Source organism: Fusarium musae, chromosome 8, assembly GCF_019915245.1.
Source record: "Fusarium musae strain F31 chromosome 8, whole genome shotgun sequence".
Taxonomy (NCBI): Eukaryota; Fungi; Ascomycota; class Sordariomycetes; order Hypocreales; family Nectriaceae; genus Fusarium; species Fusarium musae.
This window is the reverse complement of record NC_058394.1, coordinates 559,283-581,419: the sequence shown is the minus strand read 5'-3', so window position 1 is coordinate 581,419 and position 22,137 is coordinate 559,283. Positions and strand designations below refer to the sequence as shown.

Sequence of the window (22,137 nt, the reverse complement as noted above, 5' to 3'; positions counted from 1 at the left end):
ACAGAGAATCTACAAAAGATCAAGAATGAATCACGCATATCAATAGAATTAAGATGAAGAGCTTGTAGCGGCATATTCCGTTGAAGAACTTCCAGTCAATTCACAACATTGTACAGAATCTTCCCATCGTGCCCTATCTAAACTGCGCCTCTTCCCAACCAAGTCTCCTCAACAAATTCACCTTAATATCACCAGCTGGCTTAAGAGACGTCAAAGGAAGCTTCGACCTGTCCATTTGAGGAACATCGAAGGTCTTCACCGTTGGAGCCATATCAAAACCTAGCAGAACGCTTCCCACAAAGGTCAGGACTTCATAAGATGCAAAGTGGCGACCAGGGCAGAGGGTATTACCACCACCAAATGGCCTGAACGCGGCAGCTCTTCGGGTCTTCTGATCCTTGGTGAGGACCTTGGACTTCAGGAATCTTGTGTGGTCAAAGACATCCGCATCCGCACCCCAGGTTGTTGGATCGGCGTGGATGAACGCTGTTGGCATCTGGACTTGAGCCCCTTTCTTCAGCAGCCAGCGGTCCTGGATGAGAGTGTCTTCGTTGGTATACCGCACTGTGGCAATGCCACTCGTCATTCGGAGGACTTCATCATAAGTTGACATGAAGACCGGGCATTTTTCACGAATGGTGTTGTAGTCGAGAGATATTGTCCCAGAAGAAGAATCTTCAAGGGTGGCTTCAAGTTCGGACCGAATCTCCTTCAACAGATCTGGCCTAGAGAAGATCGATATCAACAGCCAGAATGTCGTGGGGATGGTGTTTCCGACAATCGCAAGGATGCTGCCAAGTAGAGCACGAGCATTATTCTCATTACTCAAACCTCGTCGGATGCCCAACCCCGAAAGTTCTTTGATGAACGAGCAAGCGGAATCAAGACCGTCGTCGTTGAGATACTTCAAGAATGCATCGACGAGCTCTTTGCGAGTCCTCTGTGCTGTGGAGTGCTTCTTAGGGCTCAAGAACCAAGGGACTCCAAGGAGGAGAACCTTGATATTAGCTTCCCAGGCCCTGTTCATGTCAGTCAACCTTCTTGTAATTAAGTTCAGGCTTCCTACCAAAATGTTGACTTGAGGGATGGATCGAGAGTGAATGGATCCTTCTCGCCAAAACAAGCAGAATTGTTTGTTTTCATAAACAGATCCTGAACCCATGCATAAAGATCGATTGTCTGGCTTGAAGGAAGCTCGTTGACGATAGTGAGCAGTTTGGCACGAATGAGCATGCAAAGTTCATCAAGGGATTCTGTACCCGGGAGCAAGGAGGCTTTTTGAACTCTATGGATCTCACCATACATGCCATTCTCAGTATGAGCATCACGAAAGATGAGTTCCATACCGGCCTCGTCGAAACCCATCATTCGACGAAACGCCGGGATCATAGCTGGGCTGAATGACAGAGAAGTTGTGTTGCGCTGAACAGCTTGGACAAGTTCTGGAGATGTCACGATGTAGTTCTTTTGTCCCGACATGTCAATCGTGAAGATTGGATGCGGTTGTTGAGCGCTGATGAGATTAGCGACGGTCGATGAGAGTGACATGAGACTTACCTGACAAGATCAAAGTATCGTAAGCCATGCTTCAAGAGTCCATAGATGTGACCGAAGTACGGGACAGTCTCCTTAACGTAGGGAGGTTCTCTTGCATCGGGCTGCTTTCTGGTAGCCAAGGCGATGATGGCTACCACTACGCAGCAGACTACCCCAATGGTGAGGTTGCTCAGAGCCATTGTAATGGTCAAGTCCTTTCAGTCTACCCTAGGCCGGAGTGCAGATTTGCTTGAACGAAGTGTTATGCTGTTTTGCGTGGGGATTGCTCAGATACCGATGTCTCAGCAACGGAACCGAGGAATTGCAGTCTCAGTTTTGCCGTCAGTCACAGTGGATGTTCAGTTCATCAAATCAAGCATGAAAGAGTAAGCGCTGTCATATTACACTGTCCATCAGTGTCATACGCAAGTGGAGGTCTTCATGCTCCCATGCAAAACCCTTGACAAAGTCCCTGACCTCCACCAGCGACATCCCGAGATCAAGGGCGTAACAATGACAGCTAAGCCCCCTCTGTAGCGGAAGTCGGCTCCGCAAACTCATCAAGTTAGCGACACAGATTATGGAGTCGCATGCATCAAGGGCGTGTGCTTAGCTTACAACGAGCAAGGATGCATCGGCTATCTAGCCAAGACAAGGGTCGGGATTACTGTTGCATCAAAGGATCTAGCTTCTGCCGTTGAGATTTTCACGGGTGGCTTTTTGCAATTGTCCGATGCGCCAGTGAGTTACTTTGGCACTTGCGGCTTATCTCAGAAAATAGACTCGGGTCTTGTCGAAACTGTTTCCGGTTCAGCGTTAGTTGGTGCTGGGATCTGGTGTTGAGCGTTGTGAAATGGCTTACAGCGATGAAGCCTGTAGAGGCGTTTCATCAGCGCCAGTGACAGCGAAGCAGTTGTCGTACGAGTATCAGCTATACTAACGTTAGAGCCAACAGACTCAGCACTAACAGCCTTTCAGCAGTCTAATCAGTCCTTCAGAAGAGTTCACAGTCTTTCAGTAGGTTCTGTATGCCCTCAGTTCTGTCGGTAACAATGGCTTGTCGACTCTACCTTCACCCGCTGGTCATATCGACAGCACAGCAATTCTTCTTCATTTACATTGCAGGCTTCACATCTCGCACATCTATTCTTCGCCCAATTGGCTTCATGGTCTTTCTCATCTCAACATTCGTTGCGCTCGCTACGTTTGAAGACTTTGTCGAACCGCCAGGATGGGCCTCTAGAGCCATCATCTCTGCATTTCCGCAAATCTCATTGACGTACTTTGAGCGCATGATTGTGCGTAAAATTGCGTACGTTGAAGATCGCGAGAAGAAAGACCAAGAACCTCAATCGAGGATTGCGGAATTTCGCAAGCGATATGTCTTTGGGCAAGAAGTCGCGTCCTCGATGAGAGGATTGGGCACGCCTTGGGAGATCAGAAATATTCACCATTTTGACTCTCGAGACACGACGTACGTGCCTGCTGCGACGCCATTTGTGTGTATCAATCTTCTCAAAGTACTTCTCTGTTATTTTGTTCACAAGCTGTGCATCACGACGCAGTTGAGTCTCGATCAGCAGTACATGGCTCCAAACTATGTGCCCATCTTTCGCCGTGTTAGCGAAGTATCACTGGCAGAGCTGCAAGTTCGGTATATCGCAACCGTCACAACAGTCGTGTCAATATTCTGCTTCATCCAAGGCGGTTACTCCCTCGCCTCCGCAGCATCTGTGTTAATGAATCCGAAAGCCGTCAAAGATTGGAGACCGATTTTCGGTGAATTGACAGAGTCTTGCTGTCTCCGACAGTTCTGGTCGTAAGTTTTTACAGTGCGTTTTAGTGGTCGAGCGCTAATTTTCCAGCACGTTTTGGCACCAAGGGCTGCAGAACAATCTTCGGGGCACTGCGACGTGGATTGTTAAGAACATCTTTCGCATGAAGTCTTATTCGCTTTCATCGCGATATTTGAAAATTCTTCTTGCTTTTGCATTATCTGGCTTGGTTCATGTTCCAAGTGATATGGGCAGCGCGGTGTCTGCAAGGGACAGCGGAGCGATTCAATTCTTTAGTACGCAATTGATCGGGCTGATGCTGGAGGATGTGTTTGGTGACTTGTTTCTTCCTCTGTGGAAGTACAAGTTTACGAGATTGTTGGCGAGAATTGGTGGTTATTTTTGGGTTATTTCTTTTCTTGCTTGGGCTGGACCGGTTCGGTGGTTTCCTGTCATTTTGCAGCAGCGCCCGGAGACGGAACTTATCAGGCTCAGTGCTTTCAAGCCGATGGCAAAGGTTATGAGCTGTTGGTAGTATTGGAGTAGAAACTGTTCACAAAAATGAGACGAGGTCATAAAACCCTTCCCATATCGTAAAGCGTTTCCTTATAGCAAGGACAGCACCCCCGAGATGAAGCAGCAGCATGGCGACATGCTTCAGTGGCTCATGACTGCTAATCGCAAAGTATCTGGAAGTGCCTCAAAGATAAATATTACTACTTAAAACGCCTCGAAGCTATTTGTAACATGCCTAGCACAGTCGCTCGCCCGTGGTCCGCGGGTTTCTCGTAACGCAACTTTTAGGTGCATTCGTGCTGAAACAAGTGATCATCAGTGCTCTCAGTGGCTTTTACGCACTAGAATTAGCGGTAGCCCACTGTAAACGGTTTATTTAACACTCCATTCTCGTCGTTACTCCAACCCTCATCTAATTATCATCACGACTTTTCAGACAACATGATATCACCTGTTTACGCCTTCGGCGGCCTGTTGCTGGCATATGTCGGACTGAGTACACTGCAGCTACTCTACAACTACAAGAAAGCTAGAGCTATCGGGCTTCCAGTTCTCATCACGCCAATTGATCCATCCGTAAGCTGAGCTTTCTTCAAAAATCCACTGCAGCTAATGCCTTTAGAATGTCCCGTATTTGCTTTGCAGCAGCTTCTTGGAGCCTCTTCTAAGAAAGATCTTACCTTTTGGTCTCGGTAACTTTGTGGAATACAACAGTCGAGACTGGAATTATGAACAGATCCATGATCTTCAAGAGCGAATTGGCGACACCTTCATCATTGTCAGTCCCAAGCAGATCCGCGTGTTTACGGGCAATGCAAAGGCTTCTGATGATCTTTGTCGCCGCCGCAGAGACTTTGTAAAAGCTGTGGCGCTCTACAAACCACTCGAGATCTTTGGCCGCAATGTCGTGACGACTGAAGGTGACGATTGGGTGAGACATCGAAGGATCACAACACCGCCGTTCAATGAGAGGAACAGCGCGCTTGTATGGGATGAGTCAAAGAAGCAAGCCACCGAAATGCTCAAGATGTGGGCATCGAATCCAAAAGGCGTGGTTAACCCTCAAAGCGACACCATGGTTCTCGCTCTTCATGTCCTTACTGCCGCTGGGTTTGGCAGAAGCTACACGTTTGGTAGCGGTTTAGAGAGTGCATTAGAGAATCACAGTCTCACATATCGCGATTCTCTCAGTCTCATTCTCGGCAATCTCTTCACTGCTGTCTTTACAGCGACACTCAACCTTCCTACATGGATGCTGCCCTCCAAGTTCAAACAGGTTCAAGATGCTGTCGTCAACTTTCGACAGTACATGGCTGAGATGGTCGCTGAAGAGCGCGAGGCTATGGATACTGGAGCAGAAGAACAGGATAACCTCATGAGTATTCTGGTACGAGCATCTGAGAACCAGAACAAAGAAGGTAAAGGGACTCGTCATTTGACAGACTCCGAGATCTATGGCAATTTGTTCAGCTATAACCTCGCTGGTCACGAAACAACGTCCAACACTCTTGCTTACGCGACAATCCTCCTCGCAGCGAATCCCGAATGGCAGAAATGGGCAGCGGAAGAGGTCGACCAAGTCACAGCTGGAGTCGGCTTGAAGGACCTTGACTATGAGACATATTATCCTCAACTGAAGCGTGTTCTCGCAATCATGGTACGTCAAATGCCTGCCAACTGATCACTACTGACATCACCAGCACGAAACACTCCGATTATTCGGTGCAGCAAGAGCAGTCCCCAAAACAACACTCGTAGACCAAACCCTCAAAGTCAACGGCACATCATACACAATCCCCAAAAACACCTTTGTTGGCGTCAACCTAGCAGGCCTACACACATCCACCGCCTCATGGGGCAACAACGCGCTCCAATGGCTCCCCAGCCGTTGGATCACCGCCGACGAAAAGCTTGCCACCATGCCAGCAGGCTCTTTCCTCCCCTGGGCAGCAGGCCCGCGAGTATGCCCCGGCAAGAAATTCTCACAGGTAGAGTTCGTAGCCGTCATGGCGTGTCTCCTCAAGGACTACACCGTGGAGCCTGCAGAAGGTGACCAGGCGGCGGCAAGGGCCCTGATGGAGGAGGCGAAGCAGTCTAGTTTCAATTTCCTGCTCAAGGTAAAGCACCCTGAGAAGATCAAGCTGCGGTGTGTGCGCAGAGTATAGTTTAGCGTAGATGGATGGTTGTTGTTGGGTCGTATGTAGGGCTGGTGGAGGTTACATCAATGCTACGCGTTCCAGAATGATTCCTTTCATTTGGGCAGAGTACACTGGCTTTTTGGCTCCACAATGTCCCGGGTCTAAAACGGGATCCGCAAGCCACGATTATCCTTGGTGTTTGGCCCGCTATCTGACTGTTACGTGTCAGGCAAAGCATGATTTTATCACAAACAGATTCAGAATGTTAGTAAATTGACCCACTAAGTCAGAAACTCGTCTATGGATTCTACGTTTGTAGCATAGCCCGGAGGAATTAGGTGAGATTATAAACCGCTTTCATCCCTTGTAGGAAGTCTGCTGTCAGCATTTCTGCGGCCAAAATGCCGCCGCATCCGTTTCTATCAACGTGACTTGAGAGTCTTTAGGTAATCATAAAACTACACGCCCTGTAGATGAGTATCAGTGAAGACATGGTGGGGCATGAGATAAACAAAGATCGCGTAGATCTCTATCTAACCGACTTGCCTCCTTGCATCCACATAGCCCGTCCATTCAGAACGTAGACCACTATCACAGGCATCCCAAAGACTGACCAAAGCAAAAAGGTCCTCAGAAAGGCTCACTAGTCGTTTCAACAATGATACCCTGCTTCAGGTAATGGTCGGCGTGTGGATAACGTCCAACAAGCTGACAGTCATGAATCCCATATCCCAGTAATTACGAACCTGTTGGTCGGTAGCCTAGACAGTAGCTCTATTTATGGAGTCCAGGAGAATTCCTTGCATGACAATATCCGGGCCGGTGTTTGGCAGCGGATGACAATTTCTTTTATCACGTTGCGAGAATGCCTTCTCTGAGAGTGCCATCAAGAGTTTTGAAGGACATGTTCGATTTTGATATGATGAACGCCCCTTTCTTAAACACTTCAGCGAGTAGTATTGCCCTGGTGGCGGTGCTGTTATTTCTCTCGACGCACTGTATTACTACGATTCGGTATTCGGTACAGAGATTTTGTGATCGACGGTATAAGGGAAAAGAACCATCGACACTTCCATATGTGTTACCAGGGGTTGGTTCGGCATTGAGTTTGATCAGAAATCCCCATGGATTCTTCAATTCCATTGTGTAGGTCATTTGTTCTTGTTGTCCTTCCCAACTAACATCTACTAGACAAAAAGTCGACAATGGTGAACCCATTCGCATGCGTCTAGGCAACGTCCACGCCTATCTCATCCACGGCACAAGAAACGTCCAACAAGTCTTTCGATGTTCGAAAGAACTCACATTCGAAGAGTTTGCACTCAGAGTAGCTCAGAAAGTCAAACGTCTCCCTGCAAAAGATGCTGCATTAGTAGCAAAGGATATATCAGGATCGTCGCGATTACCGTTAACCGAGACTCGTGAGGAAGATCGCATATGGAGAAAGTTTCATGAGATCTACGAGGCCCACCTCATTGGCACCAATGCGGTATCTGCCCTTACAGAGCTTTTCATTAATACCATGATCGATGAGCTCAGTACTGTTGGTACTCAGGGACCTATTGAGATCGGTATTGATGAGTTTATGAAGCATCATATGTTTCGAGCTTCTACCATTGCTCTCGCTGGTCGAAAGGTTTTTGACATTGATCCCAATTTCGCAGATGTGTTTTGGGATTACGATGAAGATTTCATGTCTTTACTCTACGGCATTCCCAAATTTCTATGTCGAAAAGGGTCCAACGCCAGAGATAAGTGTTTGGAGACCGTAAAAGGCTATCTCGATCAAGGTTGGAAAAACCTTGATTGGAGAGCTTGTCACCAACAAAACCCTGACTGGGAACCAAACTTTGGTTCTAAGCTTGTTCGGGAGAGAGAAGTTGCCATGGAGAAATATGGCATTGGCCTTGATGGTAGAGCTTCTTTTCAGATGGGTCTCATTTGGAGTATCAACTCAAATGCTATTCCAATGACGTCTTGGATCATCATTGAGATTCTTCGCCGACCAGAGATTTTCAAAAGAATACAGGAAGAAGTCGCTACAGTCTTTGATAAGGATACCAAGCAAGTCGACATCGTGGCACTCAAGAAGCTACCGCTACTCAACTCAGTATACTTTGAGTGTCTTCGTCTAAGATCGTCCGTGTTTGTAGTTCGCAAACTACGAAACTCGATCGAACTAGACGGCTACACACTCAAAGAAGGCAATCTCGTCCTTGCACCATCGTACCTAGCCCACAACGCCCCAGAAGTATGGTCATCAACAACACATCCCCCAGAAGAATTCTGGCCAGAGCGCTTCATCAAGAAAGGCAACTCTGGGATCTCAGCAGGCAATTACTTCCCCTACGGAGGCGGCGCAGCGATGTGTCCGGGGCGGAACTACGCTAAGCAGGAGATTCTGTCAGCGGTTGTTTTGTTCTTTGCACACTTTGAGATTGAGCCGTTAAGGTTTGTAGATCGTGATGGGAAGACGTCGGAAAGAGGGCCTGAAGTTGGGAACGAAGCGAGGGGGGTTGCAAGGGTTGATAGAGATTTACTTGTCAGACTACGGCGTGTTTAGGATACCATGAGTCAATTGCTAGAATCGCTTTCGATGATGAATCGCTCAATTCCCGTTTGCCAAGTTTAATCACTCGCGACATGAATTTGATGTATAATCTATTGTATGAACTGCTTGATGACAGAGAAGGAGACCAATTGGTCTCCAGGCTTTACGACCCTTGCAGCGGGATATGCCCATGATGGAGTCATCAAGTACATGTAAAGCATAACCCAAAAGTACCCAAACCGTCTTGGCCAGCTTCCCTGTATACCACGAAAAACATGCTGAACTCCATCCTCACAAATAATCACCAGTGCAGTTGTAACGAAATAGTTGATAACGTTGGTCTCCTTCACCGATATCCCAAGCGCCCTATCAGCGGGGAAATGCAAAGCCCCAGAAATAAAGAAGCACACGATAAGCTTGCAGTAACGAGAAACAAGACCCTTTGGCATGCGAAGAATCCCATGGACAAGGAAGTCTGAAAGGGAGGTGAGGTGACGTCGTAGCGTCTGATGCCAGAAATTACCCCAGAAACGCCTAACGCTGTAAGCCTCGGAGAGACTACCCCAGATCGGGGGTAGCATTTCGACGGGGTATAGGTTTAGGCTGAGGTATAGAAGAGAAAAAGCACTGTTGATAAGATGGATGACGCAAAAGGTGTTGAGCCAGAAACCAAAGGTGGCAAAGAAGCGAAACATTGCCTCTTCGGGAGTGATTTGGCCGATGCGTGTCAGCAAGTGTTCCTTCTGGGGAGATATCATGTTGGGATCTGGAGGTGGTTGGGCGGCAAAGACATCGAGGATGAGAAAGCTGATGATAGAATTCCTCACATGTCGTCTAAGTTCATGGCTGCGAGACGGTACGAGAGAGTGTGTCTGGCTAGACCAGGGAGGGATTTGGGATATCTGCTTCCTCGTACCAACACCACGCATGTTCCAAAGATTGCTGACCCCAAAGGACGCACGCTTCGTAAAAGATGGCGATATACCCTCGAAAGACAATCTGCTCAGGCAGAGATCGTCAAACGTCTTCAAGCATTGGATCCACATTCCTGTAGATAGCAACGCCACCTGTAAACGACTGGGCAATGCGTCGAGAATGGCCTGATTGAAGAACCAGGTAAGCAGAGCAACAACCGCTGCAATAGCAGGTCGGGCAAGGTTTGTGGGGGCAGTGAAACCGAGGGCCCAGGCTGTAAGGCCCTGGGAAGCCAATGCAAGGCAGAGTGCAGCGAGAGCGGCCATGTTGGTGAGTGAGGCAAGAAAATTACAGCATCAATTTTCATTAACGTGGAGATATTTACAAGCTTCGAAACCGGGCCGTAGAGTAACACTGCCCTTCCGTGCCGCGCGTGCAAAAGTTAATCAACCCTGTGAAGTCTCAGTCGTGGATGGTCCGAAAACAAATGCTTCACCGCACGGAATCCCGTATTGCAAAATACGGTTTCATTTTAAATGGAGTTTTGCTTAAATCTCACACTCACTTACAAAGGGCTTCAGTATCCGAGGGATCGCCCACATGCCGTGTACAATCCCTGCAAATCGCTATTAGCGGCTGACGTGAGAGTATCCAGCAAGGGGTGCGTGTAAGCGACCAATAGAATTTTCACTCAGACAACGACCGGCAATGAGAAGCATGTACGTGGCGCAGTTTCTTTTTTTTGCTATTCAACCAACTCGACTCATGTTTCAGACGCAAACATTGACCACGCCATGGATCCAGCGTAATACAGACCAACAAACAAACACAGCCAAGCCAACGATCCAAGACCCATAGCAACTCGCTTCACATTTCTAAGAAAAGCAGCTTCGTTGACACGTGGAAACGGCTCGTCCTGCGGAACAGGCTTGTTTAGAAATCGCGCCAGGGGTTCCCATCCCATACTCGGCTGGTACTCGAGCAATTGACCCGCAGGCACGATATCGTGAACCCACTGGTTGTGCTTATGGTACAGGTCCTCCGAGGGGACTTGCTCAAGGTTGAATTTGTCGGAGTAGTATTTTGACCAGGTTACGATAAGGTCGCTGGAGTGAATCACGCCAGGGATCCAGTACCCTAGGATGCGGTACCACTTTGAGCGGAGATCAATGCCTAGGCCGTAGTAGGACGCGAGCCAGACCTGCGGGTTTTTGCGGACGGAGAGGATGACCTAGAGATGTGAGCAAGCTGCAATGGAGAGTGGATGATTCGTACCTTTGCGTTGGGGTAGATTGTTAGCATGTCATCGACCAGAGCGCTAGCAGGTGGTTCAAAGACAGCTTCAAAGCCACCATACAACTTCTTCAGCGCTTTGAGCCTCTCATTGCGGTCTTGGATAGCGAGTACTCTTGCACTTTCTTTGACGCGGGAGATTGGCGCTGGAGGATCTCCAAGGTGAAAACAAGGCGTTACGCCTAGAATCTCAAGACCTTTCTTGAGACTTGTCGTAGAAGTGCGCGGAAGACCGGCCTGAGACGTTAGTGATTTGACGAACTTGACGAGAAGAAACGTACGACTATGATTTTTACGTCTGAAGATGCTGACATTGTGATGGCGGGGTGAATGTTCCTTGCAGAACATGAGATTGGAAGAAGTATCTATAGATGTTTTCCGGGCCGTGAATGTCATAGTCTGAGGGAAGCTTACTATGGAGCTTGGTGGAGCAGGGGATGCGGTTGTGGCGTGGCCGTTTGTTTTCAGGGTGAAGCTAACGGTGGCTAAATTTGAAGTACCTTAAACTAGCGATGTTTCGGCAAGGGCTGATGGTGAGGTACGTACTCGTTAGGGTAGCGAGCTTTCTTTCTGGCTTTGACATTATTGTGAAGGCATTCTCAGCATCAATCGTGATGGCGGCTTACCTGTTTGTGGCCATCTTTTTGGCGGCTGTTTATCTGGTTCAACACAAAAGTTCCCCAAAGTTACCCTCGAGTCTTCCAAGACTTGAGCGTCATTCATATCTGCCTTTCAAATTACAGTGGGCGTATCTCACGGACTGTCGGCAGCTTTTTCTCGAAGCATATCAAACAGTATGTCTCCTCCAGAGTGAGTGGGCGAAACTAATAAATCAGTTCACCAAACATGGCAAGACCTGCGTATTGCCCAGTATGGGCTTCAAAGAGGAAATCCATCTAGCACACCATCATACACGATGGGCTGCTTCACAGCCAGACGCTGTGCTCAGCCCAATCGAAGGATTCAGAGAGATCGACAAAGGAGATTGGAACTCTGGACATGCAAGTTATATCCAAGATCCGTGGCAGAGTATCGCCATCAAGAAGGAGATGGGTCGTTTTCTTGAGATATTAGCTGCTGCCGTTGATGATGAGCTCCAGTATGCCGTTCCTGAGTATATCAAGCCTGGGGCTGATGATGAGGTTGATGTTTATGAGGCTATGAAGTGTATTGTAGCTCAAGTCTCGAGTCGATTCACTGTTGGCCTGCCTCTTTGTGAGTCTTAGTTCCTTTTGTTCGATGTAAGCTAATTTTCAAGGCCGCAATAAGGAATATCTGAAAGATTCGCTGGCGTTTGCAGACCTATTCATTTTGAATTCTGGACTGTTGATCTACACTCCATCGCTTCTCAAGCCGTTGATTGGCTTCCTCGTCACATTGCCAACACGGTACAGACGATGGAAGATTCAAAAGCATATTCAGCCTCTTTACGAGGAGAGGACCAAGAAACTATTGAATCCTGGGCTCTATGAGAAAGTTGATGAACCAACAGATAATCTGCAGATGATGATGCGTTATGCCATCGACAAGCATGGTAGCCAAGTATCGCCCTCTCAGATTTCCGATCGGCTTTGTCTTGCAAACCTCGCCTCATTCCATCAGACTGCTGTTGCTATCAGCAATGTTTTGATCAACATCTCAGCTTCTGATGCCGAGTTCAACACGACTGCAATCATCCGAAAAGAGATGGCTGATGTACTAGCAGAGAGTGGTGGTGTCTTTGACAAAGCATCGGTCTCCAAGATGATTCAAACAGACAGCATTCTCAGAGAATCGATGCGAACACATGGCTTTGGAAACAGAGCTATGATTCGCAAGGTTGTTGCGCCAGATGGTCTCAAAACTCCAGATGGTCATACTCTTCCCAATGGCTCAACCATGTCAATCCTCTCGTATCCCGTTCATCAAGACCCTGATATCTACGAGAACCCGGAGAAGTTCTATCCTTTTAGATTCTCCGATATGAGGACTGAACCTGATGGCAAAGACGCTAACCCAACTCTGTCGTTTGTATCGACTTCCTCGACCTATCTTCCTTTTGGACATGGAAAACATGCTTGTCCGGGCCGATTTCTTGTCGATTTCGAGATGAAGATGATTTTGTATCATGTTTTGAGCCGTTTTGATATTGAGCTGCTTCCTGAGCATAATGGAGTTCGGCCGGAGAGTCAGTGGGTTACAGAGGCTGTTATGCCGCCTGTTGGCGTTAAGCTGCGATTTAAGAAGAGAGAATTCGCATGATGAACTATAGAACGTGGTTTAGAATATTAAGATGTCAATTGGACCTCAACCATCGCGTGAATCTTATACCGCCTAATTTAGTGCAGCGTCCACTGAAGATACGCTATAAGGCGCCTGTAAGTCAATCACGTAGTGGCAGTGCACGTAACAAGGCCCCGCCTACCCCTGCACAAAGCTCGAGTGGGTAAGCCTGCACATAAAATACCCAACTCCGTGAGATTTCCTCCTCATCCACACCATCCTCACTATGCCACGAATTGCTGTTTCTCTCTCTTATTACCGACCCTGGGCCATTTGTGCTCTCGCTTTTGCAATCTACACCCAAATACTTCACCATAAGGATTATTCTATTCGTCATGCCCCGTTTTACATGGGGAAGTATTTGCTGGCGTTCTTGAGCGTTTGGGCATTCTACTTGGTGTTCTTATATCCTCGATTCTTTAGTCCTTTGAGACACCTCCCGCAACCAAAGGTTTGTAGTGGAAGATGGAACCGAGAATGTGGCTGACAATGACAGGGCGCGAGCTTTATCAATGGACATTGGGCAGAGTCTGTCAGTCAGCCTGCTGGATTGCCGTTCAGACATTGGTCAAGGACAATTGAAAACAATGGATTGATCAGATACAAGTGAGTGATATTCACTTATGCAAGAGTCGTACTGACTAGATAGACATCTATTTAACCAAGAAAGGCTAGTCGTCACAAGCTCGGAAGGTCTCAAAGAGGTGCTTGGCCAGAACAGCTATGACTACGTCAAGCCTCATCTCCTCCGCGCAATGGTCGGCAAGATCTTAGGTTATGGGCTGCTCTTGTCAGAAGGAGATGTCCACAAGGTATGTTAGCCCGTCCCGCGAGAGAAAAAAAAAAGCTGATACGCTCAGATGCAAAGGAAGAACTTGATGCCGGCATTCAGCTTCCGTCACATCAAGGAGCTATATCCCGTCTTCTGGAGCAAAGCACAAGAGCTAGTTCGCGGGATTGAAAAGGAACTCGAAGAGGAATCAACTTCAGAAATCGACATTGTGGACTGGGCGAGCAGAGCCTCTATGGATATCATCGGTTCTGCAGGAATGGGTCATGAGTTCAAGTCTCTTGCAGATCCAAGCATTGAGGACACCATGAAGATGTATGGATCAATGGTGAAGCAGAGTCGTGGCGCTAAGCTCTTGACGGTCCTTCAGCTGGTGCTGCCCTCCATTATCACGGATTACCTCCCATTTCAGAGAAACATGGGCGTTTTGGCTGCCTCGAAAGCAGCAAGGGAAACGTCTCAGAGACTCATCAACGCGAAGAAAGTTCAAATGGCAGCTAAGGAGAAGCTGTCATCTGATATCATATCTACAGCACTGGAGTCTGGCCATTTCACCGATGAAGGACTCGTTGATACGATGATGACCTTTCTGGCTGCTGGACACGAGACCAGTGCTGCAGCGCTAACCTGGACAATCTTTCTTCTGGCAAAGAACCATGATATCCAAGACCGCCTTCGAGAGGAGATTCGACAGAATGTTGATGGTCTCACAGACGACGTTGATGCCAAAAAGCTCGATAGCCTCTCTTATCTCCATGCAGTCTGCCAGGAATCACTAAGACTCTACGCACCAATCCCCTTCACCGTCCGCGATGCCCTCAAAGACACTCGAATCCTCGACACATTCGTCCCCAAAGGAACAATTGTCATCCTCTGTCCATGGGCCATCAACAGAGCCCACGAACTTTGGGGTCCGGATGCAGATGACTTCAACCCTGAGCGGTGGATGGCGCCTGGCCAAGCCAACTCAGGCGGTTCAAAGAGTAACTACGCATTCCTGACGTTTCTGCACGGCCCTCGAGGCTGCATTGGTCAAAAGTTCTCACTAGCTGAGCTTATGGCTCTTACGTGCGCGTTGGTAGGGAGATACAGGTTTGACATTGACAAGGACTACGAGGTACGGGATATCACGGATGGAATTGTGGCGAAGCCAAGTAAGGGATTGAAAGTCTCTGTGGAGGAGATTCAGGGTTGGTGAGCATAGAACGTGTAGCAAAGTATAATTGTCGTATTCACCTCCATGCATGACGAGAAATGTCTCATAAGCCGGTATTTGTCAGTGCCCAGTGATACAGCCAACAAAGGGTTTCAGCGACATGTCACAACTAATCTGTGCCACTTTTTACGTGGTCATAGAAAGGATGTCGTCCCCATACTTATTCACACACCGTAAGATTTAACGTCGCACCCTATCCCTGTCAGCCCTGATAACAAGCTCCATGCTTGTATCTAAGCGGGTAAAACACGACTCGGTGTTGGGTCAGCGAATGACTCGGAAAACAGCAGAAGCTCTGAGGGACTTGTTGGTCCTGGGGACTGTTGCAGATCCAGCGCCCTTCATTCTGGGGTTCAAGTTTTCGCTCGAGGTTTTCGCTCTTCTTCAGCGTCAGCTTTCTTGTGTTCTTCACTCTTCACCCAATCCATCATGTCAATAGCAGATGGCTCCTACGCCCGAGGCGATCTTCTCAACGGCTGTAAAGAGCTTATCCCAGGCCTTCAGAATGCCTACGGCTATGTTCCCAGCCTAGCAGCTGGAATCGTCTTTTGTCTCATCTTTGCCGCTATGGGGATTTATCACATCGTTCGATCGTTCCAGAAGCGAAAAGCCACTTCGTACCTCCTAGCCATTTCCTCGTACATCGAACTCATCGGCTGGATTGGTCGAACGTGGTCGTCGAAATGCGCTTACAACAAGATTGCTTTCCTCCTTCAGATCACTACCCTCGTCGTCGCTCCTATTTTTGTCGCTGCCGCCATTTACGTCACGTTGGGATATCTCATCAAGGCGGTCGGACCTCAATACTCTGTCATAAGGCCTAAGCTTTACCTCTGGATCTTTCTCGTCGTTGATGTCCTGGCTCTTCTGATCCAGGCTGGCGGGGGCGGTCTTGCGTCGGGAGCAGCGAACAAGGGCAAAGACACCAAGCCAGGTGCCAACCTGATGGTATCTGGTATCATCTTCCAACTCGTCAGCATGACGGGCTTTTGCATTCTCTTTGCAATATTTGTCTTGAGAACACGAGGTCTTGAACTCGCCAAGAGCCAACGCTTCGTCATCTACGCCACCATCATATCTGTCGTGTTTGTATACATCCGATGCATCTACCGAACGGTCGAACTTCTTGAAGGTTGGGATGGAAAGTTGATGAAGACTGAGGGATACTTTATTGGTCTTGATGGTGTTTGTATCGCAATTGCGATCCTGATCTTTTGTATCTTTGATCCAGCTGTGCTGCTCGATCATGATAAGCAGCCTGAGCTTTCTTTCAACGAGCTCAACACTGTGTCTACAAAGTGATAACTTCATGGGGCCGGGGCTATTGATTGGTATTGTTGCATAAGGAACGGTCAGCTAAAAGCACGTTATGTCCTGTTGCTGGAAATTTTAGTTTATAATAAACGCATCTTGTTCGACGCCCGATTTAAATTGCCGAGCCACTCTATAAAGTAAAGCAAGGTAAGGCAGTTCGTCTCGATATGTGGACGAAGGTTTATCGCTTATCGCCGTAGAGTTCCTTCCTTCGGCGTGAGCTAATACCCTCAAGCTTTCTCTTTCCTCATCCTTTTCTCTGTTCATCCACGTTCGGGAAGGAATTACCCTGGCAGGTGTTACCATACCAAACCCTTCCCTTGCCAGCGATCTCCTTTGACTCTTCTTCTTCTTCTTCATTGCTTCAGAATACACACCACACAATTATTACATCTTCTTGACGCCCCCATGGAGTCTTCGAGCCAACCCCGATATCCTCATGCTGAGAATCCCCCGAAATTCATAGAATGCCCGTTTCACAAATACGATAGCATTCGCTTTTACGCATGTGCCAACCTGCCTTTGAAAACAATGGTGGCTTTGTATACTCATCTCCATTCTTGCCACCGAGCCAACATCCACGTTTCCCCTTTCGTTTGCCAGAAATGCCGCGAGGACATCTCGGAAGACAAGAATGAAGCCCAGCATGATCAGTCGCAATGCGTCCGTACTACCGCGGGAGAATCAGGCATTATGCTCGGGTCAGAGCTGTCACGATGCCGGGATACCAATAACGGTGAACCAGCCTAGAAAGCATGGGATAACCTGTGGGACTTCTTATACCCGCGCACAGAAAGGCCAAGGACACGCTTTGTGGAGATCGCGGTTCCTTACCTTACAGCAAAGGCTCGAATCGCACCACTGAATACTGGCTCTCTGGATCTTGTACTTGACAGCATATACATGACTCGCTACGTCTTTAGGAATGATGACGACAGACCTCCAACCTGGCAAATGGACGCCGCAAGGCTCGCACCAACAGTACCTTGCGGTACACAGTTCGTCTCTAACTTGTATCAAGATGGAGTACAAGTTGCAAAGTACCAGCCGGTGCCAAGAGTATTTCCCCATCAACAGTTCTTTGACAGCAAATATGTTGCTAAACTACCTTAGGTACGAAACGCGAAGTCCCAGCAACTACCACGACAGGACTCCAACCTACAGGCCACTCAAAATGAAGCTCAATCTGGAAAGAAGCGCAAGAAATCTCAGCAGGCTTCACCACAGGCTACTCATTCGCAACTCAATGAGAATGGAACTCTTACTCATCAGGCACAAGTGAATCAGTATGCACCACAACCACAGGCCTCCGATCTGCAGCTTGCACAGACGAGTCAGTAAGGAGTCCCGCCAGCAAAGTTATTTTCACATCACTCACCTGCATAGCCAAAGCCAAAATCTGGAACAACCGCAACAATCTCGCGCCGAGTCAGTCTCTAATTATTGGACCCAAGGTTTATCTTTTGAGCAGCCACCATTCGTTTCTAGTCATCAACCGTTCTACGGCTCGTCTGGACCTAGCATAACGCCTGGGGACATTTCTAGCATGCAGGGAAGCTCGATAAACCAACATAGTCTCGATACTCCGGATCCTCAATCTCAAGGATATTCGACAGGTAATGGATTCGACATCTCCTCCAATTCCCCTCAGTCCAATACAATACCAGCGGAGAATCCAAGCGAAGTGACAGGATCTATGGCACCACAGAACATCGGTATTTCGGACGAAGCGCTGATCCACTCACTGTCCATGGATTACGAAGCTTGGCTGGACGATTTTGTGGAGGTCTCACAGTTTTTCCCCCCTTAAAACCACTATCTAGCCTACAATTCAGGGTCTCTTGCTAGGAACATAAGGGATCCATCCCCTTGATATGGTTGACCGAGAAGGTCTCTTCAATGGTATTAATGTGAGGTATCTTGATGACGAGAAAGAAACGTTATTGGTCTGACAGATTAGCCTACTCGAGGCTGAAAAGGATTGAATGGGATAAAGCTAGAACTCAGTGGTTTCTTAACATACAATCAGCGTCCAGCGTTATGACAATACCAAGCAGTGTCCTCAATTGAAAGTACACGATTGCACATTATTGACTAGCATGAGGAAGACTATGAGACCATTCTTAACGACTCGGCAATTTGAATCAGGCGATAAGCAAGTTGCGTTTATTGTGAACTAGTATTTCCATCAACAGGATGCAATGAGAACATAATGTGGATGGCAATAAGCGATAGCTCTTCTATGAGGTATTGACACAAACTACATGTGATATTTGCGTTGAAAATTGTGTCTGAGAACTTATCCCGGCCGAGAGAAGTCAAGTCAAAACTAAACAAGACTTTAAAATGCTCTATAAAAATGCTCGGCTGGAAGATGCACATCAGATTGGGAGCAATCACAGTAGTAGCAGAGTAATTGGGCACTAAAGATAAATTCCTGTTGTTGGGCACCAAGCGAATAAATGCTTTCAGCTCATCGCATTCTACGCCTAGCTTGAATCGAAGGGAAATGTTAACAGGCTCTAGATTTAGTGAGGCCACCATTTACAAAACGTAGCGAACATCATGACATGCAATAAACAATTTAGATGGCATAATGCATAATGCGTGACGGCATGGCTGCTCATGGCCGTTTAGGCTTTGGGTGACGAATGCACCCGAGAGATCCTCCAGGGGAGCCCCGATGGATTCGATTCACGGTTGGTCCTGGTCTTGGGCATATATGAGGCCAGCTGACCGTCGGGCTGTGTTCATATCCAGTCATGGCTTGAAACAGCTATTTCGGTCATCATCCGCCTTGGAAGGTTTCCCAGCACTCCACGTGTGCTTAGCTGACAGCTGAAAGCTGTGTGCCATCAGGACTGGCTCGGCTTGGGCGATTGGACGTGTAAGCCACTCTCATTCAATAGGTACGGCTTGTCCTTTTCGAGCCTTCCGTAGAAGCGTTGGACAAAGGCCTGAAACCTGCATTTATGCACGACATACTGGCATGAAGCAACCTCCCGAGAGAATGAAGTGCGTCATTTCAACCCAGCTGCCAATCTCGTGGCTTGCCCGTTGGAGTGGCGGATAAAATATACCAGCTCCGCATTTGCGTCGCTCAATGCGACCGTGTAGTCATGAAGCTTCACATTTCAAGCCATTATCATTCCAGGGAGTAGACAGCCTGTCTTGAAAACTGCTGATAGGTAAGGTAAAGTTCATGAAGAACTGATTGCGTTTCAACCTCTATTTAGCCTCCTTCAACCATCTGATCGCTCATCAGAAGTTCCGGTGTCAACGCTTCCACAATTGCGTACCTAGCTCGTAATGACCCGAGATTGACCCAAAATTATTGGCTCAACTCGTACAGGTGGCGTCTGAGCTGCGCATTGTTGCATTCAACCCTCCCCGAAAGTCAGTATGATTGGTGGAATGTCAAGAACTCACACATTTGTGTTGTGTATTCAAGAAAGGAACGAGATGATCAGACTAAGATCCTGAGACTGTGAGGCCCGGAATATAAGGGACATCAGTGTTCGTAAACGCAAGGAGAGTATCAACACGTTTGCCAAAGTTCTTCATGATGTTTCTCTGCGGACTGAATCGTTTATCTATATTTTCTCAGCAGTTGAAGCCCTGCACACAAAGACATACAGCAGAAATGACAAAAACAAAGTTTCACAACCCTCCAACAACTCAGAACACCTCCCAGTCCAACAGCAGCTCAACCCCCCCATTGGATGACAGAGAGGTCAAGCGGATCAGCGCTGACCAATGTGATCCTTGGGCTGCTCATCAGACTAATGCACCTCTACCCGCATGTGTCGCACCCTTGTTCCCCGGAAATGACATGAACTCTCAAGGTTCATCTCTAGAAGACACAGAAGATGAAGTTGATGTTGATGACATTCAACACTGGGAAGAAGAGCTTGCCGCGAGTGAGTGGTTCCAGGCACTGATACTTGAGCTCAAGACATGCACGCTTGCAAGGTTCAGGACTTGGACGGAAAGGTTGGGATCTATCACACCAACAAAAGAAGAACTCCATTCGTCAGAACCCTTCGAATCTTCATTTATACGACCAATGACCCACACAGGAACAGGCGATGACCACGACCTCAATGAAGATGAATTGGCGTCATTATCTCGTCCAACCTCCTCAGCAGTGTTTCTATATCTCGCTTGTCCTTTTTACATCTATGATCAAGAAAAATGTCGAGAGTGTCTGCTTACAAGCGACCTTCGAAGCATCGAAGACCTGTTCGAACATTTGTTCCAGTGCCATTCACGCCCATTGTACTGTCCGAACTGCTACGAGACGTTTGACAGTCAAATTAGCCGCGATGATCACGTTTTGGAGGAGAAGTGCCAGAAGCGCATCCCAGGTCCGTTATTTGGGCTAACCGAGAGCCAGAAGGCGATGTTGCTTGATGTTGACATGGATGTTCAATGTACCCATCAAGAGGCACTTTGGTTTCGAATTTGGTCTATTGTATTTCCCGATACAACAGAGCCTCGGTCATGGTTCCTGGATCGAGACCCCGGGTTAAGCATTTCCGTGATGCGTGACTTCTGGAATGCCAATGGGCTTAGATATATTGCAAAAGCTCTGGAAGATCGGAGAATATCACCAGAGAATTCCCCGAAACTTATCGATATCTTGTACGAAATGGTTCTGGAGGACCTGCTAATCTGTGTTATGGACGAGCGGAAATGTTCCGGCAGTACGCTTGCTCCAGGGTGACTGAGCTTAGGGTTGACTGTCATAATAACGAAGCCAATAGTTTCTATTAATCATGTCAATAAATAAACGGGATGGTACTATGTATTTTCACCAGTGTCCATCCAGCAACATCCGTTTCACATGCTAGTGCCAAACTTGAAGTGGATATAGTTAGGGAATGAATCCGCGGGTTCGAAATGATGCACTCACGTCAAATTCCAATATGGGGAAACGGCCAGCCCTCAAAAGCGGCCAATTGGAATATTAAAATGGTAATATACTGTGTAGACCCCAAACTTCACTGCTTTGGTAGCTGGTTTTCAGGCCTTCAGGATCATTGTTTATGCGGTGATACCATGAAAGTTGTGAATTTCAACAGCCAGGATATGGCATTGCTGACAACCAAAAGAGTTGTAACCTGATACTTTTACTGTCAATGCTTCGTTTCCGTACTTAGCTCGGAGTAGTTATAATTGTGGAATATGCCAAAGGGCCAAAGGTTTTGTCTAGACGTAACTGATTCATATCAAAGCGCAAGATGTCCACCTTATAAACGAGTCCAAACCCAGCTGTATCTATAATAGACACTCGTGACAATGCCCTGTCAAGAATAAGCCTGCGATATTGGCCTACCTAAGTAATGACGAACTTTCTGCTATAGCCCCCAATGCATCCCGAGATATTCAATGTGCCGCAAACCTCGTCTCTAGCGTAAAGAAGCCCCCCCGATTGTGTGATGCACGTATCAGCCATTTAGTCAAACATATCGGGCATCTGAGCTGAATGGAGATCGTCTTCTATGAACGCAAAGTTCTCCACAGAAACTTGATGTGCCACGATATTCTCCATTGCAGTGATCGAATTTGGGCCCATAGAATGCCAATTTCTTCCACCGTCAGGATGATTCAGACCTGCTGAGAGATTCATAATCGGGCAATTGACCGGCTGATTCTGGAAATCCGGGACCATACCGCAGTTAAAGATGCTATTAGATGTGTCGAAACTGGCTGAATAAGGCCAGTCTTGCATTGGATCATAAGGCCCGTTGTTGTTCTTGATAGTGCTGTGCCCCGAAGGCTTGCAGTCATGCCCCAAAATTTCCTCCTCTCTTGGCTTTCTCTCAGTA

The 22,137-nt window shown here is 47.7% G+C and overlaps 10 protein-coding genes across 10 annotated transcripts; 7 read left to right on the top strand and 3 right to left on the bottom strand.

The window, feature by feature from the left end:
* Positions 1-133: 133 nt before the first annotated feature.
* On the bottom strand, positions 134-1,736 carry J7337_010423 (uncharacterized protein; the record flags this gene model as incomplete). Its single annotated transcript, XM_044828008.1, has 3 exons — positions 134-1,019; positions 1,067-1,513; positions 1,558-1,736. The coding sequence occupies 3 exons, from the start codon at positions 1,734-1,736 to the stop codon at positions 134-136; spliced, it is 1,512 nt and encodes a 503-aa protein (XP_044676562.1).
* Positions 1,737-2,588: 852 nt separating this feature from the next.
* Positions 2,589-3,359, top strand: J7337_010422 (uncharacterized protein; the record flags this gene model as incomplete). The annotated part of the gene is made up of 1 exon (XM_044828007.1): positions 2,589-3,359. The coding sequence occupies one exon, from the start codon at positions 2,589-2,591 to the stop codon at positions 3,357-3,359; it is 771 nt and encodes a 256-aa protein (XP_044676561.1).
* Positions 3,360-4,268: 909 nt separating this feature from the next.
* Positions 4,269-5,992, top strand: J7337_010421 (uncharacterized protein; the record flags this gene model as incomplete). The annotated part of the gene is made up of 3 exons (XM_044828006.1): positions 4,269-4,403; positions 4,450-5,484; positions 5,528-5,992. The coding sequence occupies 3 exons, from the start codon at positions 4,269-4,271 to the stop codon at positions 5,990-5,992; spliced, it is 1,635 nt and encodes a 544-aa protein (XP_044676560.1).
* Positions 5,993-7,187: 1,195 nt separating this feature from the next.
* J7337_010420 (uncharacterized protein) lies at positions 7,188-8,528 on the top strand (the record flags this gene model as incomplete). Its single annotated transcript, XM_044828005.1, has 1 exon — positions 7,188-8,528. One exon carries the CDS (start codon positions 7,188-7,190, stop codon positions 8,526-8,528), a length of 1,341 nt encoding a protein of 446 aa, XP_044676559.1.
* A 279-nt stretch (positions 8,529-8,807) lies between these two features.
* J7337_010419 (uncharacterized protein) lies at positions 8,808-9,757 on the bottom strand (the record flags this gene model as incomplete). The annotated part of the gene is made up of 2 exons (XM_044828004.1): positions 8,808-8,882; positions 8,927-9,757. 2 exons carry the CDS (start codon positions 9,755-9,757, stop codon positions 8,808-8,810), a joined length of 906 nt encoding a protein of 301 aa, XP_044676558.1.
* Positions 9,758-10,194: 437 nt separating this feature from the next.
* Positions 10,195-11,038, bottom strand: J7337_010418 (uncharacterized protein; the record flags this gene model as incomplete). Its single annotated transcript, XM_044828003.1, has 3 exons — positions 10,195-10,662; positions 10,707-10,961; positions 11,006-11,038. 3 exons carry the CDS (start codon positions 11,036-11,038, stop codon positions 10,195-10,197), a joined length of 756 nt encoding a protein of 251 aa, XP_044676557.1.
* Positions 11,039-11,596: 558 nt separating this feature from the next.
* Positions 11,597-12,965, top strand: J7337_010417 (uncharacterized protein; the record flags this gene model as incomplete). The annotated part of the gene is made up of 2 exons (XM_044828002.1): positions 11,597-11,939; positions 11,983-12,965. The coding sequence occupies 2 exons, from the start codon at positions 11,597-11,599 to the stop codon at positions 12,963-12,965; spliced, it is 1,326 nt and encodes a 441-aa protein (XP_044676556.1).
* A 776-nt stretch (positions 12,966-13,741) lies between these two features.
* On the top strand, positions 13,742-14,974 carry J7337_010416 (uncharacterized protein; the record flags this gene model as incomplete). Its single annotated transcript, XM_044828001.1, has 2 exons — positions 13,742-13,798; positions 13,847-14,974. The coding sequence occupies 2 exons, from the start codon at positions 13,742-13,744 to the stop codon at positions 14,972-14,974; spliced, it is 1,185 nt and encodes a 394-aa protein (XP_044676555.1).
* A 447-nt stretch (positions 14,975-15,421) lies between these two features.
* Positions 15,422-16,294, top strand: J7337_010415 (uncharacterized protein; the record flags this gene model as incomplete). The annotated part of the gene is made up of 1 exon (XM_044828000.1): positions 15,422-16,294. One exon carries the CDS (start codon positions 15,422-15,424, stop codon positions 16,292-16,294), a length of 873 nt encoding a protein of 290 aa, XP_044676554.1.
* A 966-nt stretch (positions 16,295-17,260) lies between these two features.
* Positions 17,261-18,116, top strand: J7337_010414 (uncharacterized protein; the record flags this gene model as incomplete). Its single annotated transcript, XM_044827999.1, has 3 exons — positions 17,261-17,365; positions 17,420-17,643; positions 17,882-18,116. The coding sequence occupies 3 exons, from the start codon at positions 17,261-17,263 to the stop codon at positions 18,114-18,116; spliced, it is 564 nt and encodes a 187-aa protein (XP_044676553.1).
* Positions 18,117-22,137: the final 4,021 nt, after the last annotated feature.